General features: G+C 37.4%; 1 protein-coding gene across 1 annotated transcript; it reads right to left on the bottom strand.

The window, feature by feature from the left end:
- Positions 1-945: 945 nt before the first annotated feature.
- Positions 946-19986, bottom strand: LOC127456702 (apolipoprotein B-100-like). The gene is made up of 28 exons (XM_051725196.1): positions 19899-19986; positions 19468-19497; positions 19162-19265; positions 18929-19074; positions 18561-18708; positions 17439-17591; positions 17209-17333; positions 17033-17118; positions 16474-16927; positions 16271-16385; positions 15911-16057; positions 15615-15826; positions 15352-15547; positions 14816-14992; positions 14509-14712; positions 13720-13887; positions 13406-13611; positions 13083-13262; positions 12898-13007; positions 12596-12803; positions 12286-12458; positions 11025-11185; positions 10789-10898; positions 10236-10609; positions 4362-10118; positions 4155-4260; positions 2699-2885; positions 946-2197 (listed from the first exon to the last, which is right to left on the bottom strand). The coding sequence occupies exons 1-28, from the start codon at positions 19951-19953 to the stop codon at positions 1262-1264; spliced, it is 11028 nt and encodes a 3675-aa protein (XP_051581156.1). The 5' UTR covers positions 19954-19986; the 3' UTR covers positions 946-1261.
- Positions 19987-23093: the final 3107 nt, after the last annotated feature.

Here is a 23093-nt window from a genome sequence, read left to right as displayed (position 1 = left end):
GCTTTAGCGCGTTAGCCAACCTCAGTTCAACACTTGTATCTTAAACTACATACATATTCACACTGCTTGGGGTGATAGTAAAGCACTCAGCTCACATTTGTAAGGTGTTGTATCCACTGAAGTTTCGCTAACTGCTACATTTTTCATTATTTAAAACAGTTTTTTCAGACCAGCAGCGCAGCCAGGTAACTCCACCCCTTCCGCTATGAACAGCAAGCCACGTATCCAACATTCCACACTCCGTTTTGACGATTGAAAAAGTGCATCATCTGGGTACTTAATGTTCACTTCTTTTTGCTGCGTTTTCAGTATTAACATACTACTCACCCTACTTACACTACAAAATGGCATAGAATAGTGCAGAACTGTGCTGTTTGGGACACACATAAAATTAACCACTAGATTTATATTGATTACTTTTATGCTGCTTTTAGGACCTTCAAAAATTTTATACCCATTCATTTGCATTGTGAGGACTTATGGAGCTGAGGTATTCTTCTAAAAATCTTTGTGTTCAGCAGAAGAAAGAAAGTCATAAACATCTGGGATGGCAAGAGAATTTTCATTTTTGGTGAAATATCTCTTTAATGTCCATTTGCCTGATATATAATCGAAGTGATTTCTTGAGGTGATTAATCCCCTTAATGCTTTTAGAATGAGATATACTATTTTCAAATGAAGATTTTGCTGTACATTATAACATCAAGCATTTATAGCTATAACTGGTCCACACATTGTAGGAATTTTCTTTAGTGTTAATAATAATGTACATGGTATATATGATGTTGAGGAAGGAACATGTAAAATTCATTCAGTGAACATGGTTAAAACTACTGATTCGCAGCATTGCATGATTTTTCCATCATAATCATATGGAATCAATTTACTAAATTCTTTAGATCAATAGACTACCATCATTGGAAGAACAAAATGAAAACACATGCATTGTATTGCATAGTAAAAGTTATTTATTTTACCAAATCCATCATGCCATTTATTTCAAATACAGAACAAAGGACGAAACAATACGTGATTGACATTTTTGTACTTGACACCTGGGTTAGTATTTGAATCATCGTTTACACAAATAGAATAATACGATAGCATAATAATGATGCATGTCAGGTATCAGTGATGGCTTTATATACATGTTGGTATAACACTTCAGTTAATTGTCCATTTTGCCAATGTACATTTAAGAATGTTCTTTCCAAAAGACTGTAGTGTTTTATCCATTCACTGTCAGTTCAGAATGACCATTTTACTGGAAAAAAGAGAGAGGGAGCTCAGTCTCCAGCCTCCCATCACTAACTTTAATCATTGTGTCAGGCTCAATGGGAAGGGAGATAATTACCTCTGTGAGGATCTTATGCATGGTCTTACAGAAGGGCTCAACATATTGCTCAAACACAGCACTGAATTGCTCCAAGGTCAACATGGCCTCAATGTTGTCCACCAGTCTCTTGACCACAGAGACTGCATGAGTGTAGTAAGTGTTAAGGGAAGCCACAACAACTTCAAGGGTGTCGAACTTGATGCTGTTGACAAATTCTTGAAGCTTTTCAACATTCTCTTGGTGGGTGTGTCTTAGTTTCTCAAGAATCACATCCAAACACTCCTGATTCTTCACTGCATCCACAATCTGAGTTTGGAGACTTTTTAGAGTGCTTCTCACATTATCTCGGACCTTGGCTGTGCTGATGGTCTCAATGATAGGATAGACGTATATCTCCAGGTTTTGGATGAGTTGCTCTAGTACTGCTGCAATATTAGAAGAGATTTTCTTGCAGATTTCAGGCAGTGTAGCTATATTGTCCATTCCAGGCAGTTGTAAATGGCTCTTTCTCAGAAAATTGATAACATTATCAAGCATTGTCTGGATGGCATTTTGGTACTGCACAACTACATTTCTGAAAAAAATAGACAGCTCGCTGAGATCTGGGGTATGGCTAGAAGCAGCAATATAGGCCTCTCCAAAGGCATAAACAATGGCTTTCTTCAATCCTTCAACCGCACCAAGGATGGCATGTTTTTTAGCAAATAGTTTAATGCTGGAAAAAATAACTGGTAGCCTCTCCTTCAGGCCAACAAGCATATCATGTGGAGCATTTAAATTGTAGGTGACCAACAGCATTTTTTCTTCTCCTTTTTCTGCAGCTCTGATGATCAGAATGTCAACGTCATTTTCAGGAGCAGACTGCAAAAAAATTAAAAAAATACAATAAATAATAATAATAATACAATGTTTACAATACAGAAACAGTAAATGCAACCAGATAATAAAAAAATATATGAGTGGGTAACACTTTACAATAAGGTTCTATTTGTTAACATTAGTCAATGCATTAGGTATTAAGAACTAACAATGAACAAATTATTTGTGCAGTATTTACAGTATTTATCTTGGTTTCATTTTAATTTATGAAAATAAAATTGTTCAATATTAGTTGTTGAATATTATGCTAGGTCATAATGCATTACTAATGTTAACATTTACAGCCTTTAATTAAAAAAATGTGTTAGTATATGTTGAAATGAACATGAACCAAGATTAAAAAGTCCTGAAAAAGTGTTGTTTATTGTTAGTTTATGTTATCTGATGTAGTTTATTAATGTTAATGAATACAACCTTATTATAAAATGTTACTTATGCATGAATAGATAGGTTTGAAAAAGTAACAAAGGAAATGCCACTAACAGCATAATGGCTATAGATCCTTGCATTCATCTGGGACGGTGTCCTTCCTTGAAGCTGGAAACCAAGGTAACCAGTTGATGGTGTGGAAACTGAGGCACTAGTCCCATCTTCTCGTGCAGCATAGCGAAAGTTTATGTCAGTGAATGTTGGGCTGGTGATGTCCACATTCAGGGTGTGGCTAGAGTCACTGAAAGTTGAATTCATAAGTACCTTTAATTGTTATTGATCAATAAAGTATCAGAATTAGATAAAATCCAAAGAATACTTGCATACATAATACAAGAATTTTACTTTGTCTATTAAGAGAATATTATGGGTTCAGCACAAGTTAAGCTCAATCGACAGCATTTGTGTCACATTGATTACCACAAAAAAAAATTTTTTTAATTAAAAAAAAGACGCAAAAATCGAGGTTACAGTGAGGTACTTACATTGGAAGAGAATGGGGCCAATTTTTGTAGGGTTTAAAGGCAGAAATGTGAAGCTTATAATTGAATAAAAGCACTTACATTAATTCTTCTCTTAAAACATGTATTATTTGAGCTGTAAAGTTCATCATTAAAATGTTTTGCTGGATTACAGGGTCCCCCCCCCCCCCCCCCCCCCCCGCCCAGGCTATCCATCTCATGAACAGTTAAAACTGACCCTTTGAGCAATAATTAATGTGCAATACACAACTTAGTCTTTTTATATTATCCAACACATCCTACCTCTTCTGCCATTACATTCCCTTGCACTGTACATAACCGATTTGTATTTAGATTTGCACTACTTATGTGTATGTGTGTGTATGTATGTATGTATGTATATGTATGTATATATATTCATATATATGTATATATATATGTGTGTGTGTGTATGTGTGTATATGTATATATGTATGTGTATGTATGTGTGTGTGTGTGTGTGTGTATATATATATATATATATATATATATATATATATATATATATATATATATATCTTGTTGCTGTTTTTGTATTGTTGTGTACTTGAAGCTCCTGTCACCAAGACAAATTCCTTGTGTGTGTAAGCATACTTGGCAATAAAGCTCATTCTTTTTCTTCATCTTACAGTGTTACTTCATCATTGCAACAAAGTTGTAAAACTGGATATAATTTTACACAGAAAGGTTAGTAAGCGATTTTATCAAACTAAAATCATGTTAACGCACATATTGTTTATGTCTTGTGGATATACTTCTGAAACAGTGAGTATTTTAATGTTTACGGATTGGCCCTCTTCACTTCCATTGTACTATAAGTGCCTCGCTGTAACCTAATTAATTTTTTCTTGATTTTTTTAAGAAAAGGAGGGACATGTCAAAATAAATTTTTGCGGTAATGCCACAAATGCTGTTGACTGAGCTTAACTTGTATTAAATCCAGAATATTCCTTTAACATTAACATAAGAAGCCTCATTTCGTTTAGAAAAACATTTAACACATTACTTACCTCATGCTAATAGCATTGCTGATGTCCATAGTGAAGTCAGCATGTGTATATACAGCTTTAGCTTTTAACATCAGTGCATCATTCTCCATTGTAATATCCATGGAGCCTGGTTTGTGTGAAAGCATAGCAAAATAATTTATTTACCTTCAAATGCAAGGCAATAACTTTGCTGAAAATGCTTGAATTTTTGCCTTTGTGAATACTCACTGTCAAAATCATACACCAGGAACACAACTGGAGCAGTAGCTGCAGCCTTGAGAACAGCTTCGAAGACTGGGGCATTACCTTCTAACTTAGCGAGAACATTTGTGGTATATACTGGAGTCACAATCTTTGAGGAATAATCAACTTTTTGCTTATGTACAGTCAGTTCCGCAACCAATATCTCAGAGATGCTGAGGTCACCAAGGCTGCTTGGCTGAAACAAGTCAATTTTCACATCAGCAGTCAGTGATTTCAGAAGCTCCATATCAACTGTAGCCAGAGCACTATGACCCCCCTTTGTGTTAAAATCTCCAATATTTACTTCGTTTTTGAAAGAAAGTTTCAGCACAGCGTACAAACGTTTAACTGCTGCCTCCAAGGCCAGGTTTTCATCCACATCAAATCCTACATTAAGATCTCCATAATTCAGGTTCCCATTGCTTACTGTCTTTAGAGTGGATCGCAAACTATTGCCATTCAGGTAGATGGATTCCTCGTTATTTAGAACTCCCTTCACAAAGCCAGTGTCAAGGAATGTTCCATCAATGTTACCCTTTGTGGCAGTCTCGACAGAGATGAACGTTGGGGCTCCTTCAAATTTCAGTTTGTTTTCAGTATCTCCACTTCCAACAAGCTTAATAATAGGCATGTCAAAAGTATACTCTATCTTTAGAGTTGAAGCTGCATTTGGATGAGCCTTGTTATCAGCAGTAAGTTGGTGGTTGGCTTTAGCTGTAAAAATTGGCAGGTTAATATTTGCAGTGGTGGCCCCAGACAGTACAACTTCAAAGTTATTTGTGTTCATTGTTACAGTGCTTTCATGGTTTCCGTCAATGTAGGCATTTTCCACGAGAAGAACTGTGGACAATTTTAATCCACTTTTGGTGCTCAGGCTGCTGGTTCCTTCAAGCTTGGCCTTCAGTCCCTCAAACACAGAGGCAGATGTAGCACCAAAGCGAACTGCCAGGTTGTCCTCCCTGTACATACCAGCATTAGCGTTCAGGTTGAATATAGAGGACTTAAAAGACACCTCAGAGATCAAATTGCCCAGAGAGGGGACATTGATTAGACCATATTTAAAAATGGGTGCAAATTTGCTCTTCTGGTAGACAATTTTTACATCTGCATCAATGGTCTGATCAAGGGTGGTCAACAAGTGCTTAAGACCAGTATGTTCATATAGGTTAATGTCATTGATTTCTGTAGTTTTGAAATCCACCAATGGAGTATATAATGGAATAGATGGAATGCTGAATGGGACTGTTAAGAATTCTAAATTGGCCTCTCCATTCACCGCAGCATAAAGGCCTGTCTCATCTTCATTGTTGGCAACTGTAAAGTTGTGACTGTATTTATACTGGTTGAAACGGGCAAGTGCTACAGTGCTCATCTGTTGCTTGTCATTATTTAGGATAATAGAATAATCATTTTGGAAATCAATTTTGGCTGACAGAGGGTCTGGAAGGCTGATCTTGGCATTACCCTTGTTCAGGAAATCAAATACCACATCAGCGGGATGCACTAAGATGGAAAAGACATTGGAAAAAGTACCACTAAGTTTTCCGACTAGCTTTGTATCATGGGTTGCCTTCATCTCTAACTTCATTTCTGTGAGATGAGCCTTTCCAAAAGTATCTAACAAGAAAGTGTCTCCAGAACCAGAATTAACTTCAATATGGGTATTAAAATCAATGTGGCTCAGGGCAACAGCATCAGTGTTTATTTTCTCCTTAATCTTTATGGCTCCACTATCAAAATCTCCAGTATAGGTTAGCCTGGCTGTCATTGGACTAATAGTAAAATCTAGGGCAGTCTTGTAGTTGAACTCATCAGAGATGTCATGCGCATTTAATTTTCCCTTGCCTCCTTCTATAAAAGTCAGAGCAATTTTTACACTGTCCTGGCGAGCGACTAACTCGTGAGTATAAGATTGCTCACTGGCCAATGAGAGCAGAGGAATGTTTACCTTTTCATTATAAACAGTTTTAAAATTTGCAGACATTCCATCCTCCAGAGCAAAGTATGCAGTGTTTAGGACATCAGCACTATATGGTGCTGTAATTACCTTCACAGCGCTCTTGGCAGTAGCCTGGGCTGAGAGGCCATAGAGTGTTACTGAGGCTTGATGTTCAACTTCTAGGACACTGTGTGCGATCTTCAGGGTCTCAGCAACAATCACACGACTCATTTTAGGCACAGCAACCCGAGCAGTGGAATCTAGACTGTACTTAAGAATGTCATATTCAGAAGATGCTCCATGTGAGGTAATGTATGCAGAGAATTGAGGGGTTTCTGCACTTTCAGTGGAATTATAGAATTCTGCGGTAGTTCTAATGTTAAAAATAGGAATGGTTAGTCTAAACTCACCATACAGCTTTCCGAAGCACGGCATCAAGAGCTCACTAGGGACTGTAGGGAGTTTAAATTCTGGGATCTGAATATCTGGTAATGGCCGCTTAGCAATGAATTTAGGGATGGCAGGCAAGGAGATCTCTGAAAGGTTGATCTCTGGCAGCGTTACGGCAGAAAAGTCTGGCAGGTAGTTCATTCTAAGGTCGCCAAAGAAATCATCAACAAAAAACAATTGCATGTCAAAGTTGATGATGATGTCAATAAGTTCTATAACTGTATTCTTTATATCATTAAAGTAGATTGTGGTTGGGGGCACAGTGTAGAAATAGAGAATAGAAAATGTTGGGATGTTAATTTCCCCTGTGATCTCCATGTCACTAAATATCTGATGGAGGCTCTCTGCAAATTCCTTAATGGTACTGAAGACTTCACAGTCTTTTAGATGTCTTTCAAGGTCTTTTAGTGTTTCAGTAACCACATCTGCAACTTTGACCGCTCTCATCCTCTCCAGGAAAGCATTGGCAGATGACAAAGGATAGTTGACATATTGTCTGGTTGCCTCAAGTGTCTCCTGAATCTCAAGTGACACAATTAGGGAGTTTAATTCATTAGTATATTCCCTGATTTGCTTGTTGGCCTCTTCCACAAATGCATTGTAGTCAAATGATTTGACACTTTTGATGAAGTTGTCCAGGCAATTGTTCAATTGCTCAATGGCTTGCTTTATATCTGTTGTCTTTAGGTATGTGATGGACTCATCCAGCAGCTGCTTAAAAGAGATCTGGATAGATTTCAAAATGTTGGCAAGAACCTGAATTTTTTTTTCAATTTTCAACTTATCGCTAAGCTCAAAAACACTGTTCAGAATTGCTTCAATACCCTGCTCAACCTCATATTGTACCAGAATTTCTCTCATATTGATGTAGAATGAATTTAACCGGTCAACAATGTCCAGTTCATTAAGCAACTGTTTTGCTGTTTTGATAATCTTGCTGATTTGAGCCACAAGGTGGTCTGCATAGTCTCTGAAGTTGACAGAGGCAACATAGTTCTTCATATCCTCAAAAAATTTCATTTGGTCGAAGTTTGCAACCATCTGCTTTAGCTCTCTCACAATTTCCTCCAGTTTTGATTTAATAGCATATTGTTCATCAAGATCTTGCAAAAGGGCAATGTCGCTGTCCTTCAGTTTAATCATGTCAATCTGCTTAATTACATCTTCAATGGCCTCGATAACAGCAAGAACCATGGCTCTGATGTCATATTTTTCATTGAATGCATTCAGTTCCTCTGTTAGTCTCTGTACTAGTGTGTCAGAGAGTGTACCACTTGCAAAAATTTCTTTCACCATTTCCATCTCATCTAAACGAGTGCCCAAGTCAGTGACTAGCTTCTCTACAACAGCCTTTAGATTCACCAGAGAGTTATCCAGGTCCTCTACAGTGATTGCATACTTTTGAGTGAAAGCAATCAGGTCTTGTCTGATTTGGAGAACTCTTTCCTCAAGATTTAGCTCATTCACAAAATCGATAATGTGCTGGTGTAGGTTCTGAATCTTTGCAACAATGCCTTCTCTGTTGATACAATCCTGCAGAGCCTCAGCAATTCTAACAATTGTTATTCGGATGCGTTCCAGGACTGCAGGAATGTTCTCAATTAAAGGCAGGCTGATGACATTGCTGTTGGTATTTTTATCATATTTTAGGAAGGCAGAGAAAAAGTAGTCTTGTTTGCCAGAGTCAACAGTATTGAAGAGGTTAGTGATCATGGATCCAGACACTTCTAGTCCAAGCCTTTCAGGGGTGTTGTAAGTGCTCACATCTTGGCTGAGAACATGGTTGTTTACCTTAGATTTCACTCTCACTGTGGCTTTCTGCTCAGAGGGTGTCAGAACAGTGTCAACCTTATTATCAAGGTTGGTTTCAATTGACACACCATTGTCCAGATTGTGAGTTGTTGAGACTCTGCATTCGTGAGAGTGTGCAAAAGCAAGTGGCTCTGCCTTCAGGAGGAACTTAGTGAAAACTTGGGCACTCTGTTTTCCGTACAAATGCAAGTCACCGTCAGCATTGGCAAGGGCATCAACAACGAAGCTGAATGGAACAGCAGTGGCGTAAACATTACCGTCAAAGCGCAGGAGCTGAGAGTTGAAACGGGCAACATTGTTGAGAGTGACTGCAAGTCCAGCAATCTCAACTTCTGTGTTGTGGCTCATAGAAGATCCCATAAGTTTTCCAGCAGTACTACACTTAGCTGTGGCTACCAGATCTGTGTATCTGATCTCGTATATGTGTTTCAATTCTTCTTCTCCAGCAGCAAGCTTTAAACTGCCAGTCAAGTCGGCTTTGTATGGCTCTGCCTTAAGATGAGCTTCATTAAGCAGGCTGACATGCAGAACTGTCAGATTATTGTTGAAGTTTACTAAAGTATTGTATGGCTCCACCTGAAGGGAGATGTCATGCTTGTATGATGTTCCATCTGCAACAATGGCATCTGCTTTGGAGGTGAAAATTAAAGAGGACAGAGAAGCAGACAGGGAGTTTGTATTTTCAATTGTCATCTCAGCAAATTCACCCATAGTCTCAACAGACAATGAAAGCTTTGAAGCATAAAGGGCTCCACTGAAGTTGTTCTCAAATGTCAAAGGGCTTTTTAGTGATGTTGTGCCACTCGTAGCCAAGCCATCCTTGGTCAGGGACAGTCTGTATTTGTGGGAAGCTGTGAAGTCAGCCAGGTTTGCTGAGGCATCACTGTTTAAAGCCAGTCCATTGGCATCCAGACCTGCTGTAATCTGAGAGCTGATACTATCTCCAAACCTGTCAGCAGTAGACTTAACCCTCAAATTAACCACATTATGACCAGCACTAGCCTCAGCCTCGTTTTGGATGTTCAGGCCGAGAGCCATTGCCTTGGTATCTGACTTCAGAGCAAGCAGGGACCCTTTAAAGGTGACTTCAGCATTGTTTATCAGAATGTCCTCAAATGCTGTAGTTTTTGATTTGACAGCCAGCTCTCCATTGGCAAAGGCTGCTTCAATTATGTTCTGTGCTTGGAAAAGGTTTGAATCTACTTTTAGGGTGGAATCAATTCTCGCCTCTGGGAATAGAACAAGTGACTGCCTGAGAGCAACATCACCATTCAGAGGACCAGCCTTCATAGATCCCAACAGGTTTCCATCTCCAGAAATCTCCATTGCATTGACTCCAACCTGGCCTGTGTGTTCCAGAGAAATCTTCATACCCAAGGGGCTGGTTGCCTCAATCTTGCTGCTTGATTTCACGCTGATTTTATCAGCAGTTGTCACTTCCTCAAAAACACTAACTCTGGCATCAATGAGCTTGTGAATGACAGCAGTTTTCACCTCAGCCTTCAAAGATTCACCAGGTGTGTCAGTCACTAAAGCAGATCCTAAATATAAGCAGAATAATTTTCATTATTCATTCAAGTAATAGATACAATACAAATAAGTCACACTGCATACACTGCAATAACAGTGCTTAGGAAAATTATGTTTGCAAAACAAACCTTCAAATTTGATTGAAAGGAGATCTAATGGACTTGTTCCAATTACTTCAAACTTGGCAGAATAGCTTGGATGCTCATCAGACTCCCTGCCTGCAGAAGCAATTGCCTCCATGTTGTAGAGGTTGCTGCTCAGCTTACTGTACACCTCTGCCATTCCAAGAACGGGCAGCGACACAGACAGGGTCTCAGGAACAGAGACCTCTGGAATAGGAATGTTAATGGAAGCAATTTCCAGGCCAAGTTGAGGTACTGCCAGATGTGGTGTGGTCAGGGCAGAGGGGAAGCTGAAATCTCCAGAAGATTTCCCACCAAGAGGAATTGGAATAGTGATGGTGTAATAATTTTGGCCAAACTTGTACCTAGCTGCACCCTCACTGTTTAAAGAAAATCAAATATCCTGTCAATGTACTTTTTTGTTATTGCATAATATTAATAAACATGTGCAACATTATATCCCCCATTCTTGTTTGTGAATTTTGTATTCTAACATGTATTGTTATGCTTTGTAGACAGAAAATTGTGATATATAAACTGTAGAATGTAATTCACTCACGCATTCAGGAACAGCCTCTCAGGAAGAGTGATTTCAGGGAGGGCAAGAATCCTAAGGTCTTGCACATATGGGATCTCAGCAGCATATTGTTCCAGGTAAGCATTAGAGGCCTAGAAAATTATGGATCCACCGTTATATTCCAGATCATATTGTCTTCTATTGCATGCTTTTCAGAAAAAAATTCAGACTTTTAAAACAAATTTATGGGGTTTTAAACAAGATTATTTTGAATTTACCTCAAATGACTTTATCAAGACATCACGGATCTTCAACTCAGATTGGCCAATCTGCTGGTCAAGAAGGTGATTGACCATGGCTTTGATTGTATCAATGGGAATAATGTTCTGAATTTCAGAGCTGACATCTGATTTAACGTCAGCCTCAATCTTCTCAGCATCTGAAAAATTTGTGATATTTAAATTTTCCACATTCTGCTTCACAACACTAAAACAAATATGAAAATTGGCTAATATCTCAAAGGACTGAAAAAGAAATAATTTATAATGCATATTCACACAACCAAATTAGTAGGGATGTCCCAATACCATTTTTTTTGAGAACAAGGAGTACAGATACTTACCTATACAGATTTTTTTTATCATCAAAATTGCATTTAAATAACTTAATTCATTAAAATGTAATTAAATGAAAATAGAACAATTAATTTTCAACATAATATTGTATTATTTGTATCAAATTAAGTGCTACGTAACAAAGCATCACAGATGTGAGATATTGCTTAAATGTAATACTACTATTGATATATTATTTTTAGTAGTAGTTGTAGTACAATGAATATTACATATCTATACACTGGTGATTAATTTCTGTCATACTTTTTTCCCATTTAATTGGAGCTTTTATTTTGGCGGAAGATTTTATTTTGAAGCCGTTTCCGTTTTTGATGGTAGCTTCTCAATTCTGGAAAAGCAGTTCACTACGTGACCAAATGTGTTTATTAAACCACAAAAGGTTGCTATTTAATTAAGTAAATATGCAGTCTGTATGTGCCTCGCTCTACAAAGTGAATTAGCGCTCTGCTCGCTGTCATCTGCTACAAACAAGGCGCGCGATTCTCGTGGTAGTGTTTTCCGTGTATGAGCCAAGGAGCTCTAAAAGGTATGAGCATTTTGTGTCTTTATGTCTGCAGAACATCAGCGCTACACATTTACAAGCTTTCACATTTGAAGCGCGCAGCACATGCAAACTATATATAAACTATATATCTCAGTAAATCGCAGCCTTCGCATATTAATAATCACAGTAAGACATAATGTGATTTTAATTTGTGTGCTGATTGTTTACATAATGACATAAATACCTCATATGATATTGGTTTTTGGTATTGGAGCATTTTTACGAGCACAAGTACATGAATGTGGTATCGGACCTGATTCCGATACAAGTATCATACCAGTATCTGTATTGGGACATCCCTACAAATTAGAATGTCTGACTTTTTCCTGTAGTTTTACAAAGAAAACTTTAAATGTGTACCAAATTTCAGAATGACTTTCTGCACAGAAGAAGTCTCAGGGAGCTTAAGGTCACTCTCAAGCTCTAATGTATGGCTCTCAGCACATTTCAAGTTTGCAGTTACTTTAGCATCAGCCTGAAGATGAGGGACAAGCAGCTGAACCTGCAGCATGGCATCCTTCATTGTCTCTACCCTAAAGAATTAAAAGAATATTAATTCTGCTGCAATTAAACATATAGAAAAAACTCATAAGCTTATTTGTGCAATGTATTATTAATAATAATTATGCTATTATTTTTCTTTACATATTTAATACTGATATGTGCTTACTTGGCAAGGGCAACAAGAGATGCCTGGGGTATATCCTTGTTGATGAAGTCAATCTGAATGGAATGTGTTGCCTTGCCCTTAGTGTTGGGGTCAACAGCACCAATCCTAAGTCCAGCTTTCAGATCGTAGTCAGGAATTTGGAGATCAGCAGCAACAGTGTATTTCTCTCTGTTGAACTTCACTTCAGCTGTGCCTTCAAAGGATGTTCCTATGTTGAAAAATGGCAACATTTGAGTTGCTAGTTAATAGAGCTTGAAATTCCAAGAGATCACAAGTTATTAGTTTGTGAAGCAATGCATTACCTTCTGCCTTCATGGAAAAAGTCATTTTGTCAACCATCTCCTCATATGCATAGTCGATAGTAGCTGTGTATTCAGAAACCTCACCAGTGGGGTGGAGCTCAATGTCAAATCTAAATAGAGTGTCAGTGTTCAGCTTTGGGTTAAAGAAACAAACAAACAAACAAACAAACCAGTATTTCCCTTACTTGCTATTCCCAGTTAAGGGGAAGTAGGGAGAGGCATCACTGGAAAAGGCATCAGTATATTGCAGGGCACTGCAGTACTTCAAACCAGGGAAAAGAAGAGTGCATTCTTCCATATTGATGCGTTCAGCAATGGTGGGAATGGTCTTGGTTTCAGCACCAGTCACTGACACCAAAGAGTTGCTGTGCATTGGGGAAAAATTACATCATTTCGATAACGTATATGTGGAGCAAAAATTACACTTTTTTTTTTTTCTTTACATACTGTGCCTTTAGGTTTTGTTGATTGTAATTGCTTTTTCTGTGACAAATGTGGAACAACTTGCGTCACACTGATGATCTTAGCTGGAGCTTGGGGTGCAGGAATGGTCAGCTTGATCTGCTTGTTGGTTACAGCAACCTTTGCTCTCAGACCACTCTCATGGTAGATGATAGTATGCATCTCCAGGCCAGACTGAACATAGTCAGGTAAGAGAGCTCCAAGCTCAGTCACAAACTCAATTCCAGCAGATGGCATGAAAGCGATCTCACTCTGTTTGAATATACAAACAAAGAGTTTAAGGTAGCTTGGTAAAACTCCACTGAAAATTACCCATATGATAGGAAAAAAAGTCTTAGTCAAAGCATGCTGTATTCATACCATGTCACGAGCAATTCTCAGTCCTCCCTTCACTCCTGGAGCAAAAGTACCAGACAAAGCAACTCTCAGTGGAACTCCAGTACCAGTGGGCAGATAGAACTCATTATCCATGAAGATGTAGTGAAGGAAAAGATCATTGTTGGTGCTTGAGAACAGGTTCCTGATGAACTGTATCAAAACGTCATTATATGTTGAACTGATTGTTTAAACTTCCTAACAGTTTATGATCTGAGCTGTGAATGCTTAGACTGCAGGTTCATTCTCAAGGTGGAGTGACCCAGTAAACTGGAAGGTCACTTTGATCATAACACTGCTGTACTGATATGGTGTTTTTAGCAAGGTATTTAACCACATTTAACCTTTCTCTTCAACTAATGTTGTTTTTCATTCAGACATTCTGGTAAGCAATTACAATTATTAATTAGCTTTTTTTTTCTTCAAATCCATAAGACATTCTTTCTTCCGTGGAACACAAAAGGAGATGTTCGACAGATTGTTAACCTCAGTCACCATTCATTTTCATTGTACATTTTTTCCATACAATGAATGTGAATGGTGACTGAGGATAACATTTTGCCTAACATCTCTTTTTGTGTTCCACAGAAGAAAGTCATACAGGTTTGTAACAAGATGAGGGTGAGTAAATAATGACATTAATGTCAGTTTGGGTGAACCATCCCCCCCCCCCCAATTTTTTTTTTACATATGTCTATATCAGTAAAACATTACCTCAATATACCATTAAACACTACTTTAAATAAGTGAAAGTTTCTTCAAAACAGTTCTTACATCAGTAGGGAACATCTTTAGGAGGCTATCAGTCAGCAAAGCAGCAGAGTAGGCCATGTCTTCCATATCCTTGGTTTTGAGATAGCCAAGTTCAGCTCCCAAAAGCCTCAGGTAGATCATAGCTTCTGGGTTATCCAGAGCCTTCAGCTTCTGGATGAGCTTGTTAACATTATTGGTTATTTCCTTGATGATGCTCTGAGGGGCCTAGAGTGAGAAATTTACATGAGTGTGTTGAACTGATACAAAGAGAATTTCATCAATGGAGCTTCCTACATTCATAATGTGGAAAAGACATGAATCTAAAGACCTGTTTCATCTTAATGTTATTCCACAGACGTGGGAACATGTTCTCCAAAACTTTATTGCCTTTGGGCAATTTGTCAGCTGCATAGTTGATGGTCTTCTGCATAGTGTCACGGAAGAATCCATCAATACCAATTAGGGCATCAATAGTGGGTTCAAGTCCCTTACCGTTCATCCCAATCTGAAAGTGAGAACACAAAATAAAGGCATTAATCTTTAGTCTAGACAATTAGTACAAATTAATAAAGTCAGTGTAAATACCGAAAGGGTGAAATTTTATTTATAGACTTTTGCCTTTAACATACACAAAAGTGTAGCGAGACAGGAAAGCAGAGGAGGGGGAATGGGATTAGGAGACTGGATTCGAATCTTCATGTCCATGGACATAACCGTACTTAGGGGTTGTACAAACTAAATGAGTTATTGCACTAAAAAGCTAGATACTGTTGGTGTGAACAGCCCATGAGCCTCATCATGAGCACATGCACTATCCAATGTTCCACAGATGTGAAAATGTCAAAATTTGGAAAACTCTTTTACCTCAATCATGTCCAAGTCGTATCCAAAAGCATTCAGAGTCATCTCCAGCATGACTTCATTGGGTAGAAGGTCTGCAGACTCAAAGATCACATTTCCTTCTAGAGAGCCAATCTTGTAATTGCGAGAGTACTTTGTTGGATCCATGACAGTTCTGATCTCATTGCCATGGAGGGCATTGAGAATCTTCTCCCTAAGTCTGAGAAGCAGAAGGTGTTGGATATATTTTTTTCTTTACATTAAAATGCATTTTTATTTCTACTTACTCCTTGGTCTCTGGTGTTGTAGAGCTCAGAATGTTGTTGAGATGTGAGTTAACAAAGCTCATGGTCTGAACCTTTTCATTGTTAAGCAGAGCAGTAACCAGCTGAGCCAGTTCAGGGGGCTGAGGGTCCTTAATCACAATGAGATAGGCAGAAACACGCTTCTGTATTGGAGCAGCTCCATCCAGAAGTACCTGCATGAGCACCTCTCTACCCTGGTTCAGAAAGAGCATTACTAATGAATGTTTATGTTTCCCAAACTTAAACTGTGTTTCATTTACATAGTATATTTGGGTTACCTCTTCGGAGACATGAGTCTGTCTAAAAGCTTGAATAGCGGCTTGCTGGACCTCAGGAGATGCAGCAGGTTGGTTCACACATTGGATAATAGCTGATTTCAGAGCAGGGTTTGCAGCTCCAACAGCATCAGCCATATTTCCAATGACCTACAATAAGAGATTTCAAGCACAGGGCTCTGTATTTTTCCAAAACTACGCAAATCAGCTATTATGTTTAACTCTAATGTTAAAGCACCCCACATAGAAGACCAGCATAAACAGCTGGTCTAGGTTGGTTTACGCTGATTGATGCTGGTTTAGTGCAGGCCTAGCCGGTGGACCAACATAGCCATGTTGCATACAAGCAAAACTTTAACATACCCTCAGGGACAAATATATGTGTTCCTGGTCCCCTGTGCAATCTCCAATGTGTTCAAGGGCATAATCAGCCACTGCTTGGATCTCAGGGGTGACATGTCCTTCAGCTTCATAGAGCCTTGTATAAGACAGAGCATTGAAACGTCAAAATCATAAATAGATTAAATAACAACACGATTATTTCTGATTTGTGCTTGTTGTCTCACCTCCTGACAGCATTACTGAGAGCATAGTAGATGGGTTTGCTAGCCTTGAACTTGGCCATCTCCAGCATTTCCTTGACGAGAACTCTGGAAGGGTTGGGTACCATTCCCATGGCATACACTGCAGCGTCAATCTCTATTGAAGAACTGTCAAAGGTCCTGAGAACCTGCAGAATGGCACTGCTGCATTCTGGTGTGCCACACTGGAACAACGCCTGGTACATCAGGGAACGTGAAATCTCCAGGGCATCTGGTAGACCAGTGGCCAGGGTCTCTGCATTCATTTTGCGGATTATTGAAACAAGTTTGTGAGCCAGGTGGGCTCTGTTGTGTCCGTTGTTTGTCTCTGAAAGGCCAGCCAGTTCCCTTAGAACAGTCAACATGGCATCTTTATTTTGAATCGGGTGAACTGAGTCAACATTGCCATCGAGGTGCAGGGTCTTCATGTTGGCTACATCTAGAAGTGGGTAAACCAACAGAATAGGATTACCTCTGTTCACTGATCACATTGAAAGGATCACATTGAAAGTGTACTAATTCAAATGTATGAGCTATTGCTTACTGCGGTCAAATATTCTGTCATTGTACTCGGTCACTCCCACCAGAGTCAAGGCCTGTTTTCCAACATTAGTAACTCCATACTCTCCTCTGTTGATGATCAAAAATGTGACTTAGCGGAGCAATAAAATAAATGGTGAGTCAAAATGTAAGTTGTCATGTAGCTGATAATAAACCCACTTGTATGAAAAAGGCACAAGAATGTGGTTTTCAGTGCAAGCACCAGAGGTCATATGCTTCTGTTCATTATCAAACTTGTAGCTGCAGGTTTGGCTACTCCTGATCAGCTGAGCAAGTGGGTAGTGCTGTGTGATGAAATAAAGCAAGTTCAATATAAATCATGATTCTCTCAGATATCAAGTACATACAGTTATTTTCTCTTATATAAACATAAAGATGGAATTACTTACCATGCCTGTGATAAGGGCCAGGGGGCTGGTGTGGTCCTTGAGTGGCCTGAAATTGTCACAATTGGACAGGTCTCTGTTGAGAGTGACATCAGTGGCAATATCCTCTCTGGTGTTCACAGAGTAGCCAGTCTTGCACAAACCGTAAATGGTGGGCTGGTTTGGAAGAAAGTTCAAAGTTGTAATCCATGTTGGGTAAGTTACTTTTAAACTGCATTTCTTGGCTGTAACAAGCAGCTCATTATTTAAAGTAATGCTATAAGGGCAGAACAAGTTAAGCTCAATCAACAGTATTTGTGGCATAATGTTAATTACCACAAAAATTATTTAGACGTTTATAAAAAAAAGAAGAAGCAAAAATCATGGTTAACTGAAACAATTACAATGGAAGTGAATGGGACCAGTTCATAAACGTTAAAATATACACTGTTTTAAAAGTATAGCCACAAGATGTAAACACATGTTAGCCTTTTTTAAGTGTGTTTGTGGTAATCAAAATTATGCCACAAATGCTATTAATTAAGCTTAATTATTTTTATTTTTTTACCCAGAACATTCCTTTAAAGTAGTTAAACATTGATGTTACTCTTTTAAAAAAGTTGCTAACTACACAAAAAGCTAACAAAAAGTAGCCAACTACAAGGTACTATTTTAGTATTATTTTAACACTGTTTAAGGCAGCAATATGTTTAGATAGTTATCAGTTTATGTAATTTTAAAGGTGACAACAATAAACTCGAACACATACATTTACCCAAAATACATCTATGAATTAATCAGAGAATTTCTTCAACAAGTTCATTGAAGACCTTCATCTCAAGTTCATCTTAAAAACCTATTTTTCTAAATCCAACTATTTAAACCAACAATTCGATAAGTTCTCAGTGCTACTTGAGAGAGACAGAAACATTCTTAGCGAGTGGGTTTGATTACAGCATCAGCTCACTTGCTTGAATATGGGCAGTGGGCACAATACAATGTGACATAGAAAACTTGTTGGGAAAATTAGCTTGTTACAGGAAAAGCTACACTATAACAGCTGTCATGTTAAAAATTTACTTTTGTAGCATCACTACTTTTACTGTCATTAAGGTTTCTCTGTGTTAGAATGAATGACTGACTGACCATTTTCTTGTTCCTGTCCTCTTCAAGCACAGGCACTGCCAGGGCTGAGATCAGACCTCTCTTGATGTTCAGGATGTTGACTGGCTCATCATCCTCGGGGAACAACTTGATCTCATTGTCTCCCTCAACGGTGAACTTAAGTGGGTTCCTGAGTAACAAGATTAAGGTTGGTCATTGTTTGTTCAACATGATCACTTTCCTCTAAATCATTCTGTCAAGGGTCCTGTTGGTATTTACTAGAAGGTAGATAAAAGAAAGTAACAGAATAATCTGTGTTTAATTTATTCCAATACAGTATATGTTCATTTTAATATTCATTTCGACCTGATTAGCAATGTTTTCAAATTGAAAACCACGATAAAACCTACTTCTCCATGGCAGCCTTGAAGTCATCTGCACCAGCAGATGGCCCAAAGACAGGCTTTCTTTCTGCATCAACATCGATCACCTCGCTCAACGTGCACTCAGTTGTGTGCACAATGTAGCTACATGTTCCTGGGACGTCAATTTCAACCTATGTTAAACAGAGGTTGAATGAGGTTGTTATGAGGTTTGTGATTTTGGAATGATTTCAAAGAATCGACAACGTCGACACGCATACCTTGCAGCTGGCCTTTGGGCCGTTCATTTCCCCATTCAGAGCATTTAAGGACTCTGTTTCGTATGTGTATTCATACTTGTGAAAGCTCTTATACCTTTTGGCCACTAGGGGAACACAAATCATGTCATTAATGATTGACCATAACTCGAAAACAATAGATTGCTCTTGTGAAATGAAGAGATAAATTATATAGAAAATAAACAAAATGTACTATTTCTTTTCTTTTTTTTTTTTTTTCAGAACCTTAATAAACTATTGGAGAAAAAAAAACTATGACTGTTAAAAAATTATTAGCTTAGCACTTACAAAGGCATGGTGCTTCCTCGTCTTGAGCATCTACAAGTGAAAAACAACAAAGAGGATTATACAAACAATATCAAAACACCAGCTACCTGACAATAGTTACAATACGATGCAACTTTAGTCAATAAAAAATGATTAAAATTCAATATGACACTAAAAATCACCAACGAAGACTTCAACACTACAATATATATATATATTTATATAGACATTGTATGCATTTTATGTATGGTTATGAGCAGTTAGATACTTATCCTGTATTGCATAGGCTATTTATCATTTCCTCCCCACTTCAACTAAAAACAGTTGAGTACTATTAGAACTGAAATATGACCCCCTACACCCTATCCCTCATCAAAAATAATTAAATAATAAATTATATGTATAAAAAAAAAATCCCTGGGCAAGGTCTTTAAATCCTTAGTGGTACTTACCTGTCAAAATTATGGTGCATAGAAGCATCAAAAGGTAGAGCTTAGTGTCCCCCATGATGGGTTCTGTTAAGCTCTCTCCTTAAGACAGACGTGAATTAGCTGGGATCTGCTGTATTACTGCTGCCAATGGCCTTATATATTATGGAAGGTCATGTAGAAATGGGAGGAGATATGGCAGTCACAAAGAATATAATCCCCACTCCAAAGTTCATATCTTGCGCCTCTGTGGCAGGATAAAGGCAACTAGTTTCATACAATGAGTGAGTGGGCTTTCAAATGAAAAGATAGACGGTTGGAAGAAAAGGCATTTTTGGGAGGACACTTGATTTGGAATATCTGTTATTTTATTGCCTAATTTTGTATATTTGCTTGTTTAAAATGAGAGTTAGATACTGTATATGCATTTTCATTTAATACAAACCCCTGTTGAATTTACAGACAACATATTGTTTTTACTAGTTCGTTGTTTTAATTTTTTATATGATATACATAAATGCTGAAAAAGTATTGTTCAGTGTTAGTTCATGTTAACTATTAAGTAATCTAAGGTTAATGAATGCAACCTTATTGTAATGTTTTACCAATATTTTTATAATCTTGGTTCATTTTAACTATAGGTCTACTGTATTGGTATATGTAAAAAAAAATAAAAAAAAAATAAAAATAAATAAAAAGATAAATAAATACTATACAATTGTTCATTGTAAGTTTGTGTTAACTATTACATTAACTAACGTTAAAGTTTAAAACCATATTGTAAAGTGTTCCCAAATTTTGTATGAACTAATACAATTACTATCAAATTGCATGACTGAAGTCTAACTTTTTAAATAAGAATACATGAATAATTTTAAAATATGTACAACCTGCTTTAAAAATAGGTAGCATCACTGTAGAACAAAAACCTTCCAGCTCTTTCTGTGATGTCATCTAATGACAGGTAGTACAAGAAGATAAAAAGCAGGACAAGGTATCCAAAAAAACCAGACTAGGTCATAAAGCTAATCTTAGTTAGTAAAACTGATACCATAGTAAATCTGCACAAACAAATTTATTTTGGTTGCATTTTATTTTAATATTCTTTGCATTTCATTTTGACATTCTGATAATGCTTGACTGGATTTCTTGCTATCTACAGCAATGTGCTTTTTCTGCATTTTTTATTATTATTATTATTATTATTTTGACATCATTGCCAAAAAGGCTAGACTCATAATGAGATGAGAATAAATGATTAAACCTTTTGCCCCTTAGTCCTGTTTACTTTAATGTTCATGGAGGGTCGTTCAACCAAAATGTGCTAGAATTGGTCCCTAAATAAAGCAACATTAGAAACATAATTTGATATAGAACATCATATAGGACATGTTTTACTTTATAGAAGTGTGTGATCACAACTGTCATGGTCTGATTGTGTGCTTTTGGAGGAATGCATCATGTTCATGTTATGTCAATGTAAGTTTTTAAACAACTGTTTTGAAGACAAGAAAGACAATGGCTCCTCTTTAAAAGATAAATATCCTCCTTGTCTGTAAAAGCATTGCAGTTTCAGTGTCTTGCCCATTGCTCAGAGACAAACATCCTATGACTTCGGCCAGTGGCTGGGCCACACAAACACAAATCCCTCTTTAAACTCACATACCCTCAACAGTGTTGAGTGTTATATGATTATAAAGTAATTAGTCATTGTAATTTAATAACTTTTTAAGTCATAAGTAGTGTAACTTAACTGTAGAATTTAAAACATGAATTATGTTAATATGTATGTCTGTTTGTGTTTCTGTGACAGCTGAAGGGTGTATGCCACCTAATGTGTTATTGTTAAGGAGAAATGTGTGGTGCTGCTGTGTATGAATGGTATGAGCGACAATGAGCAACCAGGAAATATACTAGACACTATTTGAATTTGTTGATTTAAAAAAAAAAAAAAAAAAAAAAAATATTGTGAAAAGTATTTTAGATAGTAACTTAAAAGGATTTAGTAATGTGATTACATTTTCACTCAAATAATTTGTAAAGTAGTCTGATTACAATTACATAGAAGTAATTGGTACTTTGTAGTGGATTACTTTTTTGCGGTATTGGTACATTTTTTAATTTTTTGAGTTTGCAGAGTAAAGAAAAAACTATGTATTGTTATTATACTATTATCTTATATATATATATATATATATATATATATATATATATATATATATATTTATCCCCTTTTTCTCCCCAATTTGGAATGCCCAATTCCCACTACTTATTAGGTCCTCGTGGTGGTGCGGTTACTCCTCAATCCAGGGGGCAGAGGATAAGTCTCAATTACCTCTGCTTCTGAGACAGTCAATCCACGCATCATATCACGTGGCTCGTTGTGCATGACACCGTGGAGACTCCCAGCATGTGGAGGCTCATGCTACTCTCTGCAATCCACGTGCAACTTACCACGCAACCCATGAGAGCGAGAACCACTAATCGCAACCACAAGGAGGTTACCCCATGTGACTCTACTCTCCCTAGCAAACAGGGCAATTTGGTTGCTTAGGAGACTTGGCTGGAGTCACTCAGCACACCCTGGATTCGAACTCGCAACTCCAAGGGTGGTAGTCAGCGTCAATACTCGCTGAGCTACCCAGGTCCCCACTATTATCTTTTATTAACTGTTACTGTATATTATCATTCATTATTAAATTATTATATTTATTGAAGTTGAAAAGTGCAGTAATCAATAGTAGTAGTCAATAAAATTAGCTCCAGTCAAAGCTCAAAATTTAGTTGTACAAATTTAAAATGTCAATAATCTCAACAGGTTTGAAAGTTTAGCTCATCCTTTCTTTAATATTTATTAAAAAAAAAGGTGGAAATAAAAGACAAAATTCTTTGTTATTTACCAAAAACGAAGCAAAGAAACTATTGTTGGTAAAAGGAAAGCATACAGCAACCCCGTTATATCATGAATACTTGTTTAAAATCTTGGATCTTGGACTTGTGCTTCAGTTGCTATTATTTTGTGTAGTTTTAATTGCTTTGCATGATGTCCTTTTGGTATGAAACCAAATTTACTGTAGATGTACTGCACATCAGAACTGTTTTGAGGTGATTAAAAGAGATGTCGGACACTACAGGTGTGGCCCATCTGTCCTTTTTAATGCATAACAAGAATGTGAAAACACCATGCACAAATATGTAAAGTAATGTGGCCCTTACCTC

Source organism: Myxocyprinus asiaticus, chromosome 19, assembly GCF_019703515.2.
Source record: "Myxocyprinus asiaticus isolate MX2 ecotype Aquarium Trade chromosome 19, UBuf_Myxa_2, whole genome shotgun sequence".
Taxonomy (NCBI): Eukaryota; Metazoa; Chordata; class Actinopteri; order Cypriniformes; family Catostomidae; genus Myxocyprinus; species Myxocyprinus asiaticus.
This window is presented reverse-complemented; position numbering and strand designations above follow the sequence as displayed.